The sequence below is a fragment of the Motacilla alba genome, chromosome 1 (genome assembly GCF_015832195.1).
Source record: "Motacilla alba alba isolate MOTALB_02 chromosome 1, Motacilla_alba_V1.0_pri, whole genome shotgun sequence".
Taxonomy (NCBI): domain Eukaryota; kingdom Metazoa; phylum Chordata; class Aves; order Passeriformes; family Motacillidae; genus Motacilla; species Motacilla alba.
This window is the reverse complement of record NC_052016.1, coordinates 62,712,032-62,734,944: the sequence shown is the minus strand read 5'-3', so window position 1 is coordinate 62,734,944 and position 22,913 is coordinate 62,712,032. Positions and strand designations below refer to the sequence as shown.

General features: G+C 38.6%; 1 protein-coding gene across 1 annotated transcript in view; it reads left to right on the top strand.

Annotated features, from left to right (window-relative positions):
• Positions 1-22,913, top strand: part of RB1 (RB transcriptional corepressor 1) — a 72,172-nt gene that overhangs the window by 14,240 nt on the left and 35,019 nt on the right. Inside the window, exons 6-17 of the mRNA XM_038140323.1 lie at positions 105-172; positions 1,651-1,761; positions 4,036-4,184; positions 4,909-4,986; positions 8,525-8,634; positions 9,557-9,634; positions 12,329-12,416; positions 12,870-12,986; positions 13,685-13,741; positions 13,830-13,861; positions 13,940-14,016; positions 14,231-14,433. Coding sequence (XP_037996251.1) covers positions 105-172; positions 1,651-1,761; positions 4,036-4,184; positions 4,909-4,986; positions 8,525-8,634; positions 9,557-9,634; positions 12,329-12,416; positions 12,870-12,986; positions 13,685-13,741; positions 13,830-13,861; positions 13,940-14,016; positions 14,231-14,433 — 1,168 coding nt within the window. The remainder of the gene's footprint in view (positions 1-104; positions 173-1,650; positions 1,762-4,035; positions 4,185-4,908; positions 4,987-8,524; positions 8,635-9,556; positions 9,635-12,328; positions 12,417-12,869; positions 12,987-13,684; positions 13,742-13,829; positions 13,862-13,939; positions 14,017-14,230; positions 14,434-22,913) is intronic.

Here is a 22,913-nt window from a genome sequence, read left to right as displayed (position 1 = left end):
GTTGCATGTTGTTAAATAGTTCCACAGACAGAAGCATGTTTTCAAATGTTGTAGTTTAAATTATTACAGAGCTATCAATGCAAAATATTTTTGTTTCCCTGCAGGATTTCTGCTGAACTCAGTTCTGTATTAGTCCTAAAAAATTACTGGATTACTTTTTTGCTGGCAAAAGGTGAGTTTTGGTTAAAACACAGTAATTTTGATGAATATTTTTGAAGTGAGTATATTTGTTTTACATGTCCAACATGAGACTAGTATCCTTATTACAAATAAGTACTGTACAGACCCAGAATGGTTTGATTTCCTAGCTTTTGTAACCGCTCAATTGTATTTCTTTATATACAGTTCGACTGTTCTTCTCACTGATACACTTACTGTATATAAACATATACTTAAGCTTTCTAAAATTTCTATGATTTTTTTTCTTTTTCTTTCAAGCTTGCTGTTCCATATTTAAGTCTATTCTGGGGTGATTTGTAGTCTGCCAGTTTTTTAATAATGGATAATTACCTTAAAAAACGGGCATATTTAAAAAATAAGCTTATATATATTATAAATTATATTTCATAAAACAAATTTAATTATAAGTTATTGTGGTCAGTCTCTGGAAGCATGTCCTTTGAATGCTACAAATCTTTCTTGAAAAGTTGTAAGTTACAGTTAATGTTGAGTGAGGAAATGTTTATAGTGGTCTATGGAGTTCCTTTCTCATTGTACTCCTACTGAAAGGAGTGAATCGTGTCTCTCAAGTGCTGCCTACTGCAGGTGTGTGCTATCAGTGAAGTGTATGCATCTCTGATAGCAAAACCAGACTTGGATCACCTGAGTTTTTTGGAGCTTTGTCACTAGAATTCTCCAAGTGTAAGCACAAAGCAAAACCCACTAAAGGTTTTTTAGCTTGCCTTTTCTTGGGAACAAAGAAAGCTGAAATTTACTAGAAAATAGTTGGAGCTTCAGAAGAGCCTGGGTGATGCTTGCTACTTCTGATAGAAAATAAATACAAAAATTGCACGTGTAAGTAGAGCACAGGTAGATCTGTACCTGTTCAAAACCATTATGGACTTCCTGAAATTTTCATGGCACTGTACGCTGTCTTGGGATGGCCCTGTAGATCTTCTCTGGCGTATGAGTCATAATTTGGGAAAAACTGGAATAATGCAGCTCTGAAAGTGCTCTTCATGCTATTACTTGTGTGACTTTTAAGTAATTTCATAAAAATTTGACAGGCTGAGTCTACAGTGTGATAGCATGTTTTGAATTTCTCTTCACTGTATACTAGCAGCTCCTGCTTTTTGAATATTTAGCAGCTTTCAAAAAGCTTGCATAAGACCACAAAAAAAGCAAGCAGGGAGGAATTACACAGAAGAGGTTATTCTTTTACAGTAAAAAGAAAAATCAGGGCTGAGCACTGAGAGCAGGATTTTGTACAGAGTAATTTTGTTTGTGTGTATGCTATCTCTAAAGCCATGAAGTTCCATGAGTTATAAAATCAATAGCCTTTAAAGAGCACTGGAATCCTGTATGATGCTTCCTGAATTCTAGTGGTACTGCTTTACTGTATGAAGTTCCAAATCTTTGTTTTGCAAAATTACTTAGAATTAAGTCAGCCATTCTCAAAAAGATTTTCTTTACCCTTTTAAATATTTGCAGGTAAAGTGTTGCAAGTGGAAGATGACCTGGTGATTTCTTTCCAGTTGTTGTTGTGTGTCTTAGATTATTTTATCAAACTGTCACCTCCTGCTGTGCTCAAGGAACCATACAGTAAGAATTTTTTTGGTTTTTTTTTATTGAAGTAGAAAGTAAATTTATTATATTTCTGTTAGCCATGCTAACATTCATAATTAACATAATTAAACTTCTTAAGCTTATTGAAATGCATTTTTCCTGTTTTAGTTAAATTTACATGATAGTGAACTTGAATTCAATGACCTGAATGTGGCAGTATATTTAATACAATTTTTGCTATGTCCTCGCCCCATCCTAGTTGTGTAGGGACTTGTTAAAACAGCTAGTCTAATTGGTAAGAAAATTCAGGTTCTGGGTAGATTATAACTGAGAACTATTATTTAGGTTTGTCTTGTGTTACAAAAGGGAAATGTGGCGGTATCTTACTTTATTGATGTGGTGGACTCTTACTGTGTTGATTTTTAACAGTATTACAACAGCAAAAATGTACAAGATACTGGACTGTACAGATATTTAAAACAAATACACAGTGAATAGCAGCTCAAAAATAAAAGAGTAGAAGTAAAATGTAGACAGCTTTGCTTTTATTACATCCTCTTTGCTATTGCAGGTGTCACTATTAAGTAAAAATAGAATGGGTCTTCACTATAAAAACTTCTGTTCAGTGGTAAGCTTTTACCCATTAAGTTTTTATACCTAAAACTTGGAAAATCTCACCAGAAAGGTAGAGAAAGTAAATATTTATAGAAACTTTCAAAAATAGAATTCTATTTGAATTATCTGTTTTCTTTAGCAAGCTATGGAATTAATATACTGAAATATTTGGAGCCTCAGAAAGTGACTCACTTTTTTTACTCATTAGTTTATCCTCTGCTGGGTTGAAATGCAACCCTAGTATATTTAGCCTAAATCAATTTGCTTTATTTCGGTCTTTGGCAACTAAACATCTACCTAGGTTGCAATGTCATCCAATAGATAAGGTATTCACTACTATATTCTTTAAATTCTATACTTTGCAGATATTTATCTGACTTAGTCATTATTTGTTGTAGGTAAGAACAAATAACCTTGGTCTTATTCTAATGTGAATAAAGGATGGACTTAGGACAGGCAGATCCCTGCTTTCCTCCAGTACTATTTTGAATTTAAAATTGTCATTCCTAGTAGGACAGACATATGTGCTGCTGCTGATTTCAGGTGTTATAAACCAGATCCTTTTCAAAAACACTGAATTAAAACTACCTGGTTTTGAATTCTGTGTTCACACTGATTTATTTTTTCATAGTAAAACCATGCAGAATAGGAGCTCATTTTTAGAAACAGTTTGGTTCTGTGCATCGTGTCTTGAAAAAAAATTCTGCCACTTGAGACTGAATTGCAGATATGAGTGTCACTGTCCTAAGTGCAAAGCACTGGGTTCCTGATGTGAAGCTGCGTATGAACTGTCAAACACAGTTTGACAGTGTATGAACTGTCAAACAGCTCTGCATTCTTTGAGAAAATAACACAATGTATTGTTCAAACCCTTGTGACCAAGAGGCTTCATGTTGTGATAAATGATGCCAAGCTTTATGATCTGACTAAGACTGAGGGGATTATGATGCAGCCACCTCTGCAGTGTAGTTTGTCAGAGTTTCTCAGAGCAGTTGTCAAATGCAGATGAAGTTACAGGTGAGAACAGGATTCTGATTACAGTGTCAAGTTTAAGCCAACAATATTTAAACCAACAATATTTAATCATATTGATGTATGTTATTAATATAATTCACATATTTAAGCCACCTATTTTGAGTTTAACGAAATGAAATATTTTTACCTCACAGTATTAAGGTTTTTTGATACTTTCTTCTAGTTGGACTTGTTTGTTTCTGCTTGTGTGTCTGGGTGTATTTAGGGAAAGGAGGAATTCCCTCCAGGGCCATATTCCAGGTTCCCACCATCACTTAAGTCCTGCATTAGTTTGTTGTCCTTCAGATTCTTGTTTTGTACTTCTTTAAAAATAGAAAAAATAGTTACCAATCTGTGAACAGATAAGGCTTTCCTAGCTTTGCAAAACAGATTCTCAGTTAAAGCTACTTGCAGAAAGTGCTGTTACATTCTGTATATAGTAGCTTCTTAAAAACAAAATGTCCAAATACTGATACAGGAATTTAAAAATTAACATTCTTTTTGTATACATTTTCTGTAATGAAGATTTCTTACGAAGCTGAACGGATGAGAAAGAAAATATATTTAAGGGGAAGACCTGAGAAAAGTATATAAGAAGTAGCATCTTCTAGGCTTAATGACTTGAATTTCTTCTTTCTTAAGATGGCCCTAACCTTGTGATGGTTCTGAATCTCTTTCCAGAGTCTTCTGTGTCTGCAGTGACTGTAAATGGTTCAGCTCGCACTCCAAGAAGAGGTCAGAACAGGAGTTCACGCACTGCAAAGCAGCTTGATACCGACACAAAAATTATCGAAATCCTTTGCAAAGAGCATGATTGTAATTTAGATGAGGTAATGCCTGCACTGCAAAGTCTGATAGATCTTGCTGCTAGACTCCACCTGGAATATGTATTTATTTAAATAGTCTTTTTTTAAAGTGTCATTATTTGGGCCAGCTTAACTATTCTGTCAAGCAGTGAAGGTATTTTACCATTTTATAGTTTCTCTAGTCAGTAGTGTACAAAACAAACAAAAACTACCCAAAACAAGCCCTTTGGTATGGGTGATAATTTTGCTAGGGTAACTGATTTGTGAAGAATACAATATGAAGCTACAGGCTGATCACAGCATGTTGCATATGGATGCAGGGCTGCTCTGATGGAGTTTCACAGCTGCATCCCATGATGAGAAAATGTATGCAAAAAGCACATTGCTTCTGTGGAAGATCTTAAAAGACCCCATTCACCTTTCCCTCTGCTGCTAAATCTATTTCTGTGTAAAAAGGACTGATTTTTGAATATCCAAATGGATGATAGAAGCAGAAATGTGAGAGAGCTGGAAAGAGTGCAGTTCTTTTCCAGTTTAATCACTTAGTATTCCAGCAAAGGATTGTATTTGCATGCTTACATATCACTGTGTTTTGGATGAATAGCAAGTTTTGTTCTTGCTTTATTGAAGACAAACCACAGTGCATTACAGAACTGTCTCCGTTTCTTGATCTAAAGATGCGAAAGCAGTGTATGCATGGCTGACCTCTCCCTTGCTAATGCTACATTTTTTCCTTTTTTTTTTTTAGGTCAAAAATGTGTATTTCACAAGCTTCATTCCTTTCTTGAATTCTGCTGGTATTGTAGCTTCAAATGGACTACCAGAGGTAAGTGGAGGAATTTAAGACATTGTGGCGGGTAGACCCTGGCTGGGTGCCAGGAACCCACCTAAGCCACTCTTTTAACTCCTCTCTGCAGCAGAATGGGGAGAGAAAATACAACAAAAGGTTCATGAGTTTAGATTGCTCACCAAGTACCATCACTGGCAAAACAGACTCAGCTTAGAGATGTTAGATGAATTTATTGCAAACAAAATCAGAGCAGGATAATAAGAAGTAAAATAAATGTTAAAAACACCTTCCCCCCACCCCTGTCTCCTTCCCAGGCTCACCTGCTCCCCATCAGCAGTGCCAGGAGATGGGGAGTCAGTTTATCACATGTTCCTGCCACTGCACAGGGAGTGGAGTCCTTCCCCTGCTCCAGTGGGGGGTTCTTCCTACAGGAGAACATCTTCCATGAACTTCTCCAACATGAGTCCATTCCGCAGGCAACAGTTCTTCACAAACTACTCCAGTGTGGGTCCCCCCAAGGGTCGCAAGTCCCACCAGGAAACCTGCTCCAGTGTGGGCTCCCTCTCCACAGGTCTGCCAGTTCCTGCCAGGACCCTGCTCCAGCATGGGCCCCCCATGGGGTCACAGCCTTCTCTCAGGCACCCATCTCCTCCACAGGCTGTGCGTGGGTCTCTGAATCCCCATGGACCTCCCTGGGCTGCAGGGGACATCCTGCCTCACCATGCTCTGCGCCAGGGGCTGCAGGGGAATCCCAGCTCTGGCCCCTGAAGCACCTCCTGCCCCTCCTTGTCCACTGACCTCGGTGTCTGCAGAGTTGCTCCCTTCACATACTTTCACACCTCTTTTCTCAGACAGTAGTTGTTTCTGTATAATAACTTTTTTCCCTTCATAAATATGTTATCACAGATGCACTACTGTAATTCCTGATTGTTCTAGCCTTGACCAATAGAAAGGGTCAATCCTGGAGCCATCAGGATTGGCTCTGGTGGATGTGGGCAAAGCTTCTAGCAGCTTCTCACAGAAGCCACTCCTGTGGCCCCTCCGGTTACCAAAACCTTCCCATGCAAACCCCAGTACAGACAGTTCAACAATTGTGTCTTACTTCATGCCAAGATACACTTTACTCATTGGTGGAGTTCTAATAGGTTCTTCTAAAATCATGTAGCAAAATGAACTGTTTTTTAGGAATGTGGGCTAGCAGGGATTCCAGTATTCATAAAGTATATTTAGCTTATACTTTTGAATTTAATAAATTAATCTCCTGAGGCTAAAGCAGGCTTTGCTCAAAGCAAAAACCTTTTGCTCCAAGCAAAACATAAGAGTTGCATATCCATGGCCTTGGTAAGGCCATTCATCTAAAATACAACTATTACAATACTAGGTCTCTGAAGTCGCTCTATAAATGCTTAAAGTCTTAAATTACGTACCTTAATTTGAATATAAATGAGACGTGTTATTGGAGTGTTGTTAGAAAGATATCCACAAGATTAGTCTCAGTTTCACAACTTGGCAGAGTTTGGACTGCTGTGTCTGTGCAAAATTACTTTCATCTTGCTGAGCTGTTGCCTGGATGCAGCAGACTCTACCTCTATGCAATTGCATCCAGAATGCATTTTAATAGGTAACTTCTTGCAGTGTGTTTACATTCATCATTATTAAAAGTGTAAGTTTAGCTGTGTGTCATTAATAGATGTGGTAACCTGAAAATAAGCAGCTCTGAAGCTGATCAGAACAATGAGTCTGCAGGGTTCAATCAAATGTATCTTCTGTTCAGTGTCATAGTGTGTTGGGTGGGGAACAAAGTACAGGACTCTCTGAAGATCTTAATGTTTTCCTAAATCAGTTTCAGGGTATCAGGAGCCTGTTTAGACTTTTTAATTTATGTGTGTATGTATAGTTGGGAAACCCCATGTGAACTTCCAGGCAAAGGTCATTATACAGCTTATTCTCAAATCAGAGGGTTTTCATCCAATGCTGCTCAACTTAAGCACAATATCAAAATTATTAGCATAAGACTTGCTGGTGAAACTTTTACAAAAGAATGCAATTGAAGAAAAATCAAATCACATGATCTTTGTTCCTTAACCTTGAGTGCCAGAGCAGAAAGTTAGAGCTGTATTTCAGAGGTAGTCGGTTCATACATGTGGTCAGCTAACCAAAAAGCATGGATGAGATCATCAGTACAATAGCTAGTAATGTGGTACATTTAAATCGACTTTCATAAAAAACCACTGAGCTTTTGAAAAATTTTAATGCTTCTTCCAGAGCAAGTAAAGCTTTTGAGGCTTAATGTTGGTATTTTGTTTGTCTTTCCTGCGTGTTTGCTGGTCAGGCTTTATGCACTAATGAATAGATTGATACAGAACTGTTATTTTTGACTGAAGGTTTCTTCCAAGTTAGCCCGGTACAGCCATCCTGTCTAAGAGCTCCTGTTTTGTAGAAATTTATGAAATACTGAAATATTTTAGATGAAAAGAACACATAAGCCATTAAGAAGATAACAAAAAAGGAAAATATAATTAAGTTTTTAAATAAAAAGAATAGTGATAATGAGAATTGAAATATAATCTTTAGTTTAATAGACCTAATCTCAAAGTTTTAGTTGTGAGATCAGTTTGGAGCAAATCCATTTGGCAAAGGTGAAGAAGAGGGTAAGGAGCAAAGCTGTGTAGGAAGTATTTGCAGCTTTCTCTCTCTTGAGACTGAGAGGGGACTAATTTGGATTCATATGCATTGTTGCCTGTTTTCCTAGCAGGAGTTTGCCAGAGCACAGCATCATTTAATAAGTTCAAGGGCTCAGGGAGCAGATAATTGAGGTGGCTGCCTACTTCTTCATGAGCACAGCAGCAGGTTTGGAGGGCCAGATAAAGAAATTGTGGACATCCAGTTACTGTTAGTCACTCAAAGTAAAAATAAAAAGAAGTAATTAAAAAACATTCAGAAAAATCCAATAAACTTCTCCATGCAAAGCGAGGTCACATCAATCTGGGATTTAGTCAATTAAGATTTTTTAACAGTTACTAAAAAACCACAGTGTGGCTATGAAATAACAAGTCTATTTGTGTAGCAATAGGCATGTCTCTTAAGAGCTACTCCAGTGTAAATATATTAATATAAAATGAGGAAACTCCTACTGAGAAAAAAAAGGTTTGAGTTTAGACCTTGTCCAAACCAGCGAAGACAAGGACTGAGCCAGTTGCCCAGCATCTAAGAGCAAGCATTTTACATTTCCTGCTCTTGAAGACACCCCTTTTTCTAGAAGGAAAGATTTAAAAATGTGGAAATGTTAGTTTGGTTTGCAGGTCTGTTTCCTAATCTAGTTATTTTTACAGAGTCAAGACCTACATTTCATCAAAAAAATTCTTATGATCTTGGATTGTTTTCTCTTATAAACAGTACTTTTCCTCTGGGTATGTTTCAGCTGTTGTATAAGAAGTAACTTTGTGAGGTCCAAGGTCATTCTTTTAGCATTTCAGCATTGCAATCATGAAGTAGGAATAACTTATGTTATTCAGCAGATTGTCAAATTTGTTTCTGTATAATGAATTCCGGGTTTTTTCAATGTCTTTTTGAGGTTGAAGTTATCTTGAAACAGTATGACGAGCTCTATCTCAAGAACAAAGATATAGACGCAAGACTATTTCTGAATCACGACGAGACTCTGCAGCCTGATGTCATTGCATGGTAATATTTCCATTTACTGCTTTCATTCCTTAACAGAGAGTGCAAACTTGTGTTGCTCTCTGCCCCCTTGTGTTATAAATGGAGATCTCTCTATCCTGTTGACCTACTAGCTTTGTGGTTCATCTAAGGTATTTCTAGCATCACCAGCCTTGCTTTACATCATCACTTAAGTAATTAGGGAACATATGACTGTGACTGCCTAAAATGATTTGGCTCTGCTCTAACTCTTCCTCTGTGCAAGGCCCTTTTCATCCAGGGAAAGCTGAGGAGTCATGAGGAGGAGGCGTGTCATGCTAGCTTGCCAGAGGTAGTCTTATGGCTCTGAGCCAGCTGGCACTGAATGGTTTGGGTGGTGGATGCCCCATCTTGGGAACATTCAAGGTTGGGCTGGACAGGGCTCTGAGGACCACCATTTAGTTGGAGATGTCCCTGGTCATTGAAGGTGGATGGGACTTGATGGCCTTCAAAGGTCCCCTCCAACCCAAACCATTCTATGATTGTTTGGTTTAATTTGGTTTTTTTTCAGTCCTACCCTTACATGCTAGTGATTGCTGACAATTCAACATCTCTATAATTTAATGTGAGCTCACCATGTGAGTCTGAATTTATCTATGCCATGAAAATACATGAATTTAAAATGGGATTAAAATGCAACTAATACCATCTTTACATATAAATTAAGCTGTTTGTAAATAGAATTTTAGAAAAGAAAAAAAGCTTGGAAAGAAACTTTAGGGCTTGTCTAGTCCAACATCCTGCTCAAAGCAGATCTACTTGGGAATTTAAACAATTAGAGTGATTGAACATCTAGATCTTTAAAAATCTGTTACACATTTTTCTCTTCAGATTAATAAGTCTTTATAGAAAACATTGTCTTTGGAATTGTATTAGTCTTTGATAAATTTGTTTTCCATTTCTGTAGCTCACAGTTGGAGAGGACACCACTAAAAAACAATCCAGATGAGGAAATCAATATTATACTTCCACAGACTCCTGTTCGGTATGAGTTTTTCTCTTGAATATGTTCTTTTGTTTAATATCATAGCTAAAAATATTCATCTTTAGAATATTCTTTTTTTCATTTTTAAGGAACTGTGGCCTTGGTTTTTTGCATAAACTATACTGTAGTTGTGATCACTGATACTTTTTATTTATGGTAGATATAAAGATGGCAAAGATGCTTCCTTAAAGGTCTTGACATTAGGAAAGTCCAGGAGTATGAAGTTTCTGCATTGCTAAAAATTCAAAACGTGCTAAACCAACTTTGTTTTTGAGAGAAAGTCTAGTGATGTTTAGATTCTTTCCATTCTCACTTGGGCTTTGCTCTGATTTTTCCAAACTGATGCTATTTAAGGCAATTCATGTGAAGCCCTATTCACCAGTAGTGATTTCGGGCTGTAGTTAACTGTTTTTCATGAAGCCAAAGAAGTGTCACTAGATGGCAGCAAAGGTTTGATCACCAGCTTAGAGTGGAAAGTGTATCCTTATCTCTCCCTGATTAAATATTGTATTAAGTACCCTGTGTCGTATCAACTGAAAGCACCATGCTTATTCCTTTGAGTTACCTTACAGTGTTGTATTTCTGAACCTAGATTCATGGAATCTGCTTTAAAGCCTCCTGATACTGGAGAGAATGTAATAATTTTTATCAGTGGATTTGCATCTGGTCATTTATGTAAAAATTATTTTATAAAAAGAGTGTAAGTACTAGTTAAGAGCATAATAAGAATGGGTTCTATGTTTTCATTTTATGTTTTTCCAGTGTTCTTATGCTTTTCCTTATCATTAGGAGAGTTGTGGCAAAAGTAATTTTTACCAATACTTCGTAAAAAGTAGATTAAAGAAAAATGCATTTTGTTGTAGTGATTGAACCCATTTTTGTTGGGTTTGCACTTACTTGACTGGTGATATGAGCCAAATTGAGGTTAAATGATATAGAAATTTGAAACAGACAAACTGTAGTGGGCCAGCCAAACGCCAGTGCGCCCACTAGAATTATTTGCTCATTTTCTGCTGCAAGATAAGGATTAGGAGGAGAGCAAAGCAGGCTCAAAACTCTAAAGGGTATACAGAAAACTTCATTAACAGAACTGAAAAAAAAAATCAGAAGAAACCTTCATAAACCTTCAGAACGCTTCTTCCCCCAACTCTTCTTTCCTTTCCCACTCATAATGTAAAGAGTAGTCTTTTTTTCCCAGTTCACTTAGGGGGAGGAGTGTCTCTTGCCATGCCATGGAGAGTTTTCCACAAGAAACAGTTCTCTTGCGGTTTTAATTTTCACGAATAGCAGTCGCCCGGAAAATCTGCAATCGTGAAGTCCCTCCCACGGTTTGGTAGTCTTTCCACAGCTACCATCATAGGGCTTTTCAGCTTGTTGGGGTACAGTTTGAAGAATGAGCTGTTCTAGTATAGAAACAAAAAGTTCTCCTCTTTTATCTCTGGGAGCAGAGGTTTTCTTCTATCCTGGGGCAAGGTTTCTCATCTTTTTCATCTCTCTCGGTTCAGGCTTCTCATTGGAGCCCAGCCACTTCAGCATTTACTTGGGTGCTCATGGCTGTGGTTAGAACTCTACATCCCCCAATGCATTCCATGAGTTACATGGGAAAAAAAGAGTTGGCTGTATCACTTATATCTTCACCATAGCCTTACAAGACAATTTCAGCCCAAGACTAAGGCATGTTCTCATTCTCTTCCCATCTGGGATTTGACTCCTTCTTCATTGACCTTGGTGTCTCCATGTTGTTTTCTCTACATGTCTTCACCCTTTCCTCATTCAGTCACTTGAGAGAGGACTGACACCTGCAAGTTTCATCTGTGAGAGAGTTAATATCTCGCCCGTGCCTGCGGATGGTGATGTGCTCTCTGCCGGGCGGTGGCTGCTCTGGCTGCATGGGTGTTTTCCAGCCCCTGCCACAGTCAGTTCCAGCTGTGGGGCTGCAGGGCTGCCTCTTTTCTCTTTTGTGCCGTGCCAGCAGGATGGTTGGGCAGCTCACGGCCGGAGCGAGGCCTGGCTCGGCTCCACCTCAAGCTGAGCAGAGCCAGCCTGGCCCTCTGGCCGTGGTTGGAACTCAGCAGCAGAGCAGTGCCCGGCCATGCAGCAGAGAGGAGCCTGGCCCAGCCACTGTCCAGGCACCTGTTCAAAGGCTGGGAGCAACAGAGGTTTTCCCACAGCTTGTTCATCCTTAAATGTGATTTCACAGGGCGTATTCAGCTCTCTTAAGTGGTTTAGCAGAGTGCTAATATTCAAAACTAGCCAGCTGATTGGTTCTGTCAGGTCCAAAGGATGCTGCCAAGGTCCTTACAGGGAATCACTTCCGTAACTCCTGAATTTTTTTTCCTTAACTAAAAGCTAAACTATGCTAAACCATGACACAAACACACAAAATTCTAATGAAAACCAAAAACAGCAATGAAGAATTCAGGAAATAACAATACCATAGAAGAATCAAGCTATTTCTTGGGTGTTAAGCCATTCTTTTAGTTATTAAAATTATCACAATCCATGTGTAAGTAATTAGATAAATTGCATTGTTAGAATTCATAATTGTTACCACAGTGCAGTAGATTTTCTCAAACTGATAACTGGAGTGAGAACGGGAATCATAATTTTTTGGTGTGTGGATTTGCTGTTCATTTTCTGGAAACTGTCAAGCCTGCCTTAATGCTTATTATGCATTTTATTGTGTTTTTCCAGAGCGGCAATGAATAACATTCAGCAGTTGATTATGATTTTAAACTCAGCAACTGATAAACCATCAGATACTCTCATCAAGTACTTCAATGTAAGTGACTACAAAGAAGATTTGTGTAGGATTCTTGGAATTACCACTCAAGCAAAATATACACCTGTAGATCTGATGCACATGTTTTTGAAAAAGTACATTTTATTTGCGTTGGTTTAAATGTCATCAGTCATTTTAAAAAGCTCTTCTGTCTAACTGTTGTGTAGTGGAACCTTTCAAGTGCTTAAATACTTCAGTTACTGAGCAACATATTAAAATTCTTTTATGTGTGTATTAAATGGAAAAGCAAGGGGGTATAGAAGGGAAACAAAAGAGGAAAAAGATGTACAGCACTCTTTTAAATACTCCATTTTATTTATGCTGATGACCGTATTGAAAAGTGTTACAAAGGGAAGCAGGACTTCCAATCATTTAAATGATTGAAATGTTTATGAAGTAAATTGTCTTTTCTTTGTCTTTCCTTCCCTTAATTTGTTTCCTGTACTTTTTTAGAATTGCACAGTGAACCCTAAGGATAGTATCCTGAAAAGAGTGGAAAGTTTTGAACATATCTTCAAAAAGAAATTTGCTGAAGCAGTTGGACAGGGATGGGCTGAAATTGGCTCACAGGCAAGTATTTGGGTTGAATATCACTCACTTGAGCTCTGTTAGCACTAGCTGGTATGAGACCTGACTTACTGACTATCCTCATTCAGTGTAGATCAGTAAAGGTAAAAAGTAACAGTATACTTTTCAAATTGAGGAAGCACTGTAAAGATAACTGTAAAGATGTCAGAAATTCCTCTTAATATGTAAGGACCAATAGTAATTGGGTGGAAATATGTTGGAAGTACTTTACTGAAGAATGGAAAAAAATTTTTGGGCATAATACATTAAGTGAAACATATATTTGCGTTCATTAGGCTAACTTGGCCTAAAACTGCCAAACGTGACTCACTTCCTCATAAAGTCAGGAGAGCAGCTGTGCTTTCAACAAGGATTTTGGAAAATAAACCCAACCAAGTTTGTACTCGACAGTCTCCTTCCTGTCTGTCAGCCCTGCTTTTTTATCCTGTTAGCTGTGAATCAGTGTGAACACAATTCACGTTGTTACACTTGGTTAAATCTTCACGTGGTTGGGGTAGTCGCACACCTTAGTAGCCCTTGAGGCCTCTCCAGTGTTGTAGGCCAGTGGAACTGGGGACAGTGACTTGTTTATAGTGGCTCTGTCAAAAACTGGAATGTTCTGGATTGTTAAAACACAAGAGTCTGCCTGTTGTATTCTGTCAAAACTTCTTGTAATATTCCTACATTTCTCATTCTAACAGAGGTACAAGCTTGGAGTGCGTCTCTATTACAGAGTAATGGAGTCCATGCTGAAGTCGGTAAGTTTAGTGCTGCTATCTCAGTACTGGCAGTACCTCTAGAATTACTAAGAATATTCACATGTTTGGTCTGATTTATTTATTTCAGGAGGAAGAGCGCCTCTCAGTGCAAAATTTCAGGTACTTGCCCCTAACTTGTTTTTGAAGTCTGCTATTTGAAGTCTTGGATCAAGTACTAATAACTCCCTTTCTCTTCAGCAAACTTCTGAATGATAACATCTTCCACACATCTCTTCTGGCATGTGCTGTCGAGGTTGTCATGGCTACATATGGCAGTAAGTTAAATCTAAAGTCCTTAATTGCACTGTTACTTATTGGTAGTTATTACTATCTATTCTAATATAAATAGCAAAAAACCCTCCCAAAACACAAAAAGCAACTCACTGAAATGTCTGAGCTAGCAATGATTCAATAAATACAAAAAGGAAAAAAACATCAAAAGTGGAAGAATGTAGAATATGTGATAATTTTAGTCTGTTTTCCCTTCAGGAAATGCTTCACAAAGTGACAGTACCAGTGCTGAAACAGACTTGTCTTTCCCATGGATTCTCAATGTATTTGATTTAAAAGCTTTTGACTTCTACAAGGTGATTGAAAGCTTTATTAGAGCAGAACCCAACCTAACACGGGAAATGATAAAGCACCTAGAACACTGTGAGCATCGAATTATGGAGTGTCTCGCTTGGCAATCTGTAAGTAACACTTTAAAGTAGAATTTGCCCTTGTGTAGTGTGCTTGCCTAGAAAAAAAGAAGTCACAGCCCACTCCATAGAATAAGTTGTGGTCTTGCTGAGATTTGGTTCTAGAAAAATAAATTAAAAGAGCAAAACAGGATTAGTTTTGTCATGTCTTCTGGTTTTAGAAAAAGGGAGCATATCAGAGGAAGAAGCCAACATAGGTCTGCTGATTTATGTGATTGTAAGCCAGCATCATTTTACTAGTCTGGCAAAAATCATAAGGGTAATACCCTTAACTGTGTTTTGGTACCAAAATCAGCAATAAATTCAATATTTTTATTTGAAAGTTAATTTTTATCCAGTTGCTATTCCTACTTGGCAATAGGGCCTCTGTTTTGGGCATCTGATATATTTGCTAATAGTACTTAAAATATTGTTTTGCATTGTCCTTTGCATTCCAGTCACTTTGGTATTTTTGGATGCCATTAAAATAAAATGCTGGAAGGTTGGGTTGTTTTTTTAGGCTCTATTTCAGTAAATCAAACATTTGTTTCTTTTCATTGTTGGTTACTTATAAACCAGAAATAGGCTGTTTATGTCACAAAGCAGGAGACTATAGAGGCTGGTAATTTTGACCAGACATAAAGGAACCATTTTAGAACCTATCCCATATCTTTTAGTTCTGGAGAGGAAGAGCTATTTTAAGAGGCAGACACTATTTTAGGAAACTTGCAAGCATGCAAAAGGTGTTTAGGAATTAAGAGGAACCTTAAGAGGACAAAAGATACTTGGGTTTGACTCTCTACAAGCAAGAAGTGGCTCCTGCTACCTTCTACAAACCAGCTTGAAGCCAGTTTGCTGATCAGCAATACACCAAATCCAGCATTTTTTACCCAATAAGTCAAACAGGAATGCAGGATAATCTAATTTAGACCTGGACTTTCAGACTGGAAAATCCGGAGAGCTGTGTTTTCAAAAATTAAGGGTGTTGCAGGCTTTCGTGAAACAAATTATAATGTCATCAACAAGCACAGCATTCTTCCAGGGGTTTTTGATTGCTCTGCTTGAATGTGTTTTAATGTTTTGACTCTCTCTTTTTGAGTTTCTAGAGGGGTATGTTTGGTACTAGTTTGGGGTGGCTGATTTGAGTGTTAATATTTCAGTTGGAAGGGGCCTACAAAGATCACCTAGTGCCAGAGAAGGATGTGGAGGGGATGAAAAGAAATGTGCCTAACATGTATCCAGGGGCCCTGCTGCTTCACTCACCTCCTGGTCAGTGGGTCTCCCCACTGGTCTGGGTCTCCCCAGGCTCCAGACAGTGAGTGTCTCCTATTGTTGGAACCTTGGCTCCAGAGGGCACAGCAGGTTTCCCTTAAAAGCTGAGGGCAGCTGTGGCAGCCAGGACAGGCACCCCAAGATTCTGTGCTGGCCTCCATTGCCTCCTCTGGCTGCCCATGAGGAGAGAAAGGGCTGTGAGCTGTAAATGGCAGAGTGCTCAGGGGAGGAGGAGGATGAGCAGTGAAATATTATCCGTGCCAAAATGTCTTGCTGAGTCTTTGGGTCACTGCAGCAAGGATCCTGAACCCCTCCCATAGAAATGTAAAGCCAAGTGCTGAAAATCTACCCCTTCCTCACATCTGAATGTTCTCTGGTTTTGCCTGAAAAGTTTAACTTATTAGAAACAGGAGAAAATAGGTGGCTGATTCAGGACACTGTTGAGGTATCCCAGAAAGGCTTAGCTGGTGAACAAAAGAATGGTGTATTGTATTCTTCTGCAATTCTTTATCTGGGTATTGCCTCCATGCAATGGTGTACAAGGTTTGCAAGTGTCTGCTTAATTAGCAATTCCCTCAAGAATGGGCAGGCAATTAGGGAAGTGTAATTCATACCAGTAAATACCTCTGAACCTCCAAACACTTGATAAAGGAGTAGAGAAAAGCCAGATGCCGCCTTCTTACTCCTAAAGAATGTATCACCATAAGTGGTTTCTTTGGATTAATTGTAAACAGTCCAAGAAAGATGGAATCTTGAAAGTTCAAGTGTCCTCATATGGTTAGAGAGTGGTTTTGTTTTTTGGGTTTTTAATTTTTTTTTTCCCAAAAAAGTTTTAAAATGAAGAAGAAAAGCATGGAATGAGTAAAGCTTATGCAAAAAACCCCAAAAACATCTAGCTTAGTAAATAAGAATATAAACTTCTGAGAAACATTTATTTACAAATATTTGCTTAATGCAACTTAGATTTCCCCACTTACTTGCTGTCTATTTTTATTAAGTTCTTGTGTTCTCCACCCTCCCAGGTGGTGCATTTCATTGCAAGGCTTGTCTGCTTCAGTTGTTGCTCATTCTCCTGACTGCTTTAAAAAGGAAGACTTTGATGAGAGATTTAAAAGGATTGAGCAATTTAATACCAAATAGCTTGAATTTATTGCAGTTTTACTTGTCACAGGGCTTTTGTGAGGAAAAATGCCTTGTAGAATTTCTCTGAAAAAAAGGTCTCAAATACATCTGACCTTTACCTGACTTGAGAAGCTGCATTGAGTGAATGCAAAAGATTCTGTTTTTTACTGTTTTCTGAAGATAATATATTACTCCTTAGCTGCTCATTGTGAATATGTTTATGGCTTTTGCATAGCTAGCTGATTTAGTCATCTGTGCTTTAGGAAGGAAATGAAACTTTGCTAGGTCATCCTTTCTTTTAACAACAACAAAAAAGCATAGCTAGACAAAATAAAGGGTGGAAACCAGTTGAAGGTTCTTCTCAATAATTCTTGATTTTAAAAAGGGGCAAAGACATACTGACTAAATCATGTGAAAAGTACTTCCTTTTTGTTAAATCTTTATCAAACCCTGAGAGAAGAAGTCTTATTTAACCACTCAAATATTTACCAGTGAGGTAATGATGCTTTCAGATGAAGATTATGTGGAGATCAGTTTAGAGTATATTAATAATGCTGCATAATTTTTATTTGCAAAATAGAAATACACTATACAATATTCTTTAGTTTGAATTTGTGCTCACTTACAGTATTTTGAGCACCATTTTGATTTTGTAACTTTAAAGGGAACTGAAACTCAGACTCAAAGATGCTGAATAGCCTTTGTTTCATTTTTACCATACTTATAGAAATATGATTTAAACCCTTCCACAGTTAAAATCTGTTTCCTATGAAAGGAATAGCTTGTTACCTGCCAGCCTGGGAGTTCATGCTCAGCCTTTTCCATAATTCTATCAATTTGACCTCCCTTGTGGCCACCCAAAAAAAAGTAATTGTTTTGAATATCTCAAATGAAGGTTATGTGAACAAATTCCAGAATATCTGAATTTCCCTTACAGAAAGCCCTGTCAACTGCCATGTCACATCTTTGACTGAAGTATTGTTGCTGTTTGCTGCAGTTTGTTAGGAATAAACAAGGAAGAACAGGTTTTCAGGCAAGCAAATGAAACACAAAGTCTCTCAGTTTTCAATCTATTTTGAGTGAAATACCTGTGGGATGTTTTGGTTTTGCCGTTTAAGGAAGTGCATGCCTGTGGAGTATATTTGTTTCATCTGAAAAGCAATCCAGCTGTATTTCTCTGCCTCTTCCTTCCATTCTGCTCACATGCTCTGGATGGGGAGGTACAAGCAAGGTACTGTGTTTTTCATGCTGCTGCTTAGAGAGTGTGCTCCTTGCAAATGCCCTTTCACATGTACAGTGTTTGGGTAGTGAAAGGGTCTTGTTCTTCTGCACTGGAGCTGCAGGCCAACCTCAGCCTTGTGTGAAGGTAAAGCAAGTTAGAGACAGAAGCACTCCACACTTTCCTGGTTAGCTCTACAGACCACAGTGTTCTGCTAACTTGTTAGCTTCTCCATGTGAGCACTAGGAGTATTCCAAGCAGTATTTCTCTTAGGACTGGAGTTTGAAAAGGTTATGTGTTAGCTCTTGCTGTTAACAGGGATGAGAGTCAGCTCCATCACCACCTGCAGCCCTCCAACAGCTCAGAACAGAAAGTGAGGGTTCAATGTGGCAGGCTAAAGGGAATTCGATTCCCAGCCTGCTTTGGTCTGGTGACTTCAGCTGTGGTTTTCATGTTTGTTTTTGTGTGAATAACAAACAGATGGGAAACTAAAGCAGTGCATTGCACTGCAGCTTTTGACACTTTGGTTGTACTGCTTTGTAATATGTGCTGTCCTAATTAGTGTTTTAATTTTTATAAGGAGGGAGGAACACTGGTATTGATATATGTTGTGATTTGGAATGGTAGTATATTTTGGAGTTTTAATGACTGATGCCAGAAAAACATGCTTCATGAAGTTACTTCTCTTTATGGTTAGAATACGAGTAGAAGTAGACAAGTGTGCTTTGCTTTATTTATAACATCTTTCGTGTGGCATTGCCTAAACTGTGCTCCATAATGCTTCTCCTTTTGTAGCTTCTTCTTTTCTGTGGTTTCTATTGTCGATTCAACATTTGCAGTGAAATCTACAGTATTGTTTTATCACGCAGCGTTGATTTAAAATAACTCAATGTTTGCAGTAAGTATTTGTCAACTAACTGTGTAGTCAGTGTTTATGCTTAAATACCTCATCCCACACCAAAGACTTCTGTTGGTTTTAAATTATGCAGCTCACTGCAGCAGAGTGCCTTCGTGCTCAAAACCATGTATTCCCAAAGAATATATTATTGCATTAATATGGTGAACTTGCTGAGCTGGAATAACAGCAGACCTACTTTGATCACGCATTAAGGAAAAAAAATATTAAATAATATGTTTAAGATTTGCATAAAAAGCGTTAGACAAATCCAGGTCAGGGTCAAGCTGTGAGCAGTTACAGGTCAGCAAGTGCTCTTTAGTACTTTGGAATAATACAGGCTTAGCCAAGCAACCTCCTGGTCTTTGACTGTACAAGGTGTGGAGTTCACGTTCTCAAGTGTTTAGTGCCTGTTTCCTTGGATATGCAATTTCAAATTAGATTTCTGTGCTCCTTGTAAGGAGGAATTGAGCATCTAGAAAGGGGAGTTGATACATTTTCTTGTGGGTTGACTCCTTGGTAGGGATTTGTGTTAGGTGTGTCTGAAGTCCTACAGCTTCTCTCAAGGTAGCTGTCTGCATGCAGTTTAAAATCCTCTTTTGTTTTGACATCTTAAGTGATTCCTTTTAAATCAGGAAGAAGTAGGAATGGTCGCACTGTTAACATTTGATTCATTAGGTTGCTGGATAAGTGATTTACTGTTGTGTTAGAAGAATGAATCTAAAATCCTTTTGATAGGCAGCCAAGTAAGGCCAGGCAGCAAGGGCTGGGTATTTGGGGCTGAGTTTCTACTACTGGCCTCAAAGGGACTATAGTTTGGGCTTAAGTATTGCCCCACAGTCATTGGGGGTGTTTCCTTGGTAACGTGTTCCCTGGCCTGTTCTGGCATTTGTCAGCACTCTTCGGGACAATGCCTAGGCAAGATTTGGGGCATGATGCAGCTCAGGGACTATTTTCAGCTGCTGGTATGGATTAGCAGTGGAGAATGTGTAGTTATGTGGGTGCAAGCTGTGCTTTGCCACTTGCCCCTGAGGCCTCAGGACAGGCTGTGGCTTGTTGTGCTGCCAGCCCCAGATGTAGTCGCGGGTTCAACCACGAGTGACTCCAGCGCTGCAAATGAGTCACGCGTTCCTGTGCTGTCTCCCCTCTGGGCTGCGGGACTCGTGCCCGATTCTGCACAGCAGCTGGCTTCTCTTGGGAAAGCTAGTCTATGTCAGGCATACTCCTTCCATGCCTGGTAATATTTGCCTTTCCTCAGATACAGGAATACCAAATTTATGAATGGGGGACAGCCTTAGGCACAAAAAAAGTTCTGGGCATGGCCAGAAGTACACCATTTGCAAGCGTGCTCACTGGCAGGATGCAGTCTACCAAGGGAGCTTCATCAGTGTAAAGATAGGCATCTCGGGAATTGCAGACATCACTCATGTCTTGTGGGTTTCTGGATTTTAGGCACCTACTATCTTGTCTCAGCTTGGAAGTTGCAATGGGCAATGATTTGTAATATGGAATTTTCTAGGGTTTTTCTTGCAGGGGACAAGACATGCTAAGGGCCACTAAAGGATGGCTTGTCATGTGCTCACCACGCTACTTTTGAGAAAGTTACATTAGGAGTACGCAGCTTTAACCTTCAGAAAGGAACTGAGAACATATTTGAGGTTTTCTGTCTGTACATACTAAATATATTTCTGCCTGCATCACGAGTGTATTCCAGAAGCATGTGGGATGGGAGAGGTCACGACCACCACTGCTCCTCGGCGTGATAGTGCTGAAGGCTCATACTGATTCTGCTGCATGTGCTCTAAATTTTTTTAAGGTTATGACATTTCAGTTGTCACAGCTGTGACTGAAAAACCTTCTATGATTTTGCCTTTATCATACAGGGCACAGTTTTAGGAGTCTGTAAGATGATTGCTTTTTGGGTATTAGTGAAAATAGCACATGGTGTAATAAAAATATATGAATATATTTATGTTTATATGTTTTTTTTTTATTTTGGCTATATGTATTATACACACACTCTTTAATAAATGCTTGCCTTTCTAGTACTCCTGAAGAGTTTCCTTTAATGAAAACCGTGCTGTGCTTTTTGGGAGTTGAAACTTTTATCTGCCTTAACAGCTGAAGGCAAATTGAAAAACCAGGAAGAATAGCGAATTATAGTCTTCACTGTCTCTCCCATCACTTTGAAAATCTTCCCTGCCACTCCTATTTATCGTGAGGATGACTCAAGCTGTTATTCATGCTTGGGTGTTACCATTTGAGCAAGTCCTCCAGGCTACTGGAAGAGAAGCCAGAACATTTAAAGCTGAGGTCCTGTGTTTCCTGCTTTTGTCTCTGTTGACAGTGTGTTCACTTCTTGGTAGGCACTCACAAAGTGCATAAAGCACTCACTAGTACTGGAGGATTTTGGTTATGTTAGCAGTGTTAACAGGTTTATCTGTTGTAGGTATACCAAGTCAGCCCAGCCCTTAAGATGCTCTTGCTTCAAGTACAAACATGACCAAAGGGATTACCTAAGACACAGCAACTATCCAGAGTTTTCATTCTGTGACATTTAGATGCCATTCTTGATTAAGAATGTTAAGTTTTTTTCTACTGCTTTGAGGTATAGAGTTTCTCTAGTTAAGAGAATATGAGTTCTAATTCTACAACTTAGATATTTAGGTTTCCTCTAAATTTGAGACAGATCTTTACTTCCAGGAAGCAGTTCATTCTATTTATTTTAAACAGGTATTTTACGGTGGGATTATTCACTTTCCACTGTCATCTGTCTCAGTGACAAACCTAAAGTAGGTTTATAGTTTTGTCTGTTAAGGTAAGGAGAAGCAAGTCAAGTGCTAAATTCTACTTTTCAGAACTGTGTTTCCCCCTTCCTTAAAGCATGAAAGGGAGATTAGCTAGAGGTGGTTGTGTAATTATGCCTAGGTTTGCTTTAGGTGGCTGCTTGTGCTGTATCTTGCCTGCAGTTGCTGTTGTGTTTTCACGTGGAGGTCACGTACCCAGGCCATGTCAGGATTGCTCTGGTTATAGATTTACAGCTGTGACAAGGAGCTGGGACTCACAGGCTGTGCTCAGTGGAACTGCCAGCTCTCTTGGTTGCACCATAAAGATATCTCTACTGGTCTGTACACCAGTACTAAGTACAGATTTTGTCACAGAAATGTCTGCATTAACATGGTAGACTTTTCTTTAGTCTGTTTTTCTTTAAGGTTGGCTGATTATAAGTAACAAGGAATAGTGAAATAGTTTTCTGGGAGTCCTTGCCTTTCAAGTTGTTGGGGTTTTTAAAAATTTTTTTAAAGTTTATTTTAATACTGTTCAATGGTGGTCATATCTCAGCTGTAGGAATTTGATTTTAGTCCTATTATGTTTCTACGTAGTTTGAACTTTTCATCCTGCAATGCTGCTATATCTGCATTGTAAATACTTTGTAGGAATGTTTAAAGGTTGTCCATGAGGGAAAAATGTATTAGAATTCAGGGAGGTATTTTGGCAGTTTTTCAGTTTTGTGAAATCTTGCTGACTTGTGGCAAATTTGATATAACTGTCTCCTTAAATACAAAAGTAAATAAAGCTTGGGTTAAGTTCTGTTTGTATCCCAGTTGTTCCTTCCTTGGATGGCACTGTGCTCTCCTACTTTGTAGTTTTAGGAATCTCTGTGGTGAAATTGATAAAATTATTAAAATGTAGGGGGTTTTTTGGGGGGTGTTGTTGTTGTTGATTGGTTGTTTTTGTTTTGGTCTGAACCAAAGTCCTGAATAATTGTCGCAACCTTTTATTACTCTTTCTTTCCTTACTGCTGTGTCATTTGACTCACTCTGGCTAACTTTTCTATGGAAGGTAGAACTATTTTGTGTTAAGATGCAAAGTGGGTACCAAAGAAACATTCTAATGTGGCGGCTTGGGTTTTTTCCCTAGCTGTGTGCTCAATTTTCAAGCTCTTAAGGTGATACTAGTATTGTGTCAAACTGTCAAATTATA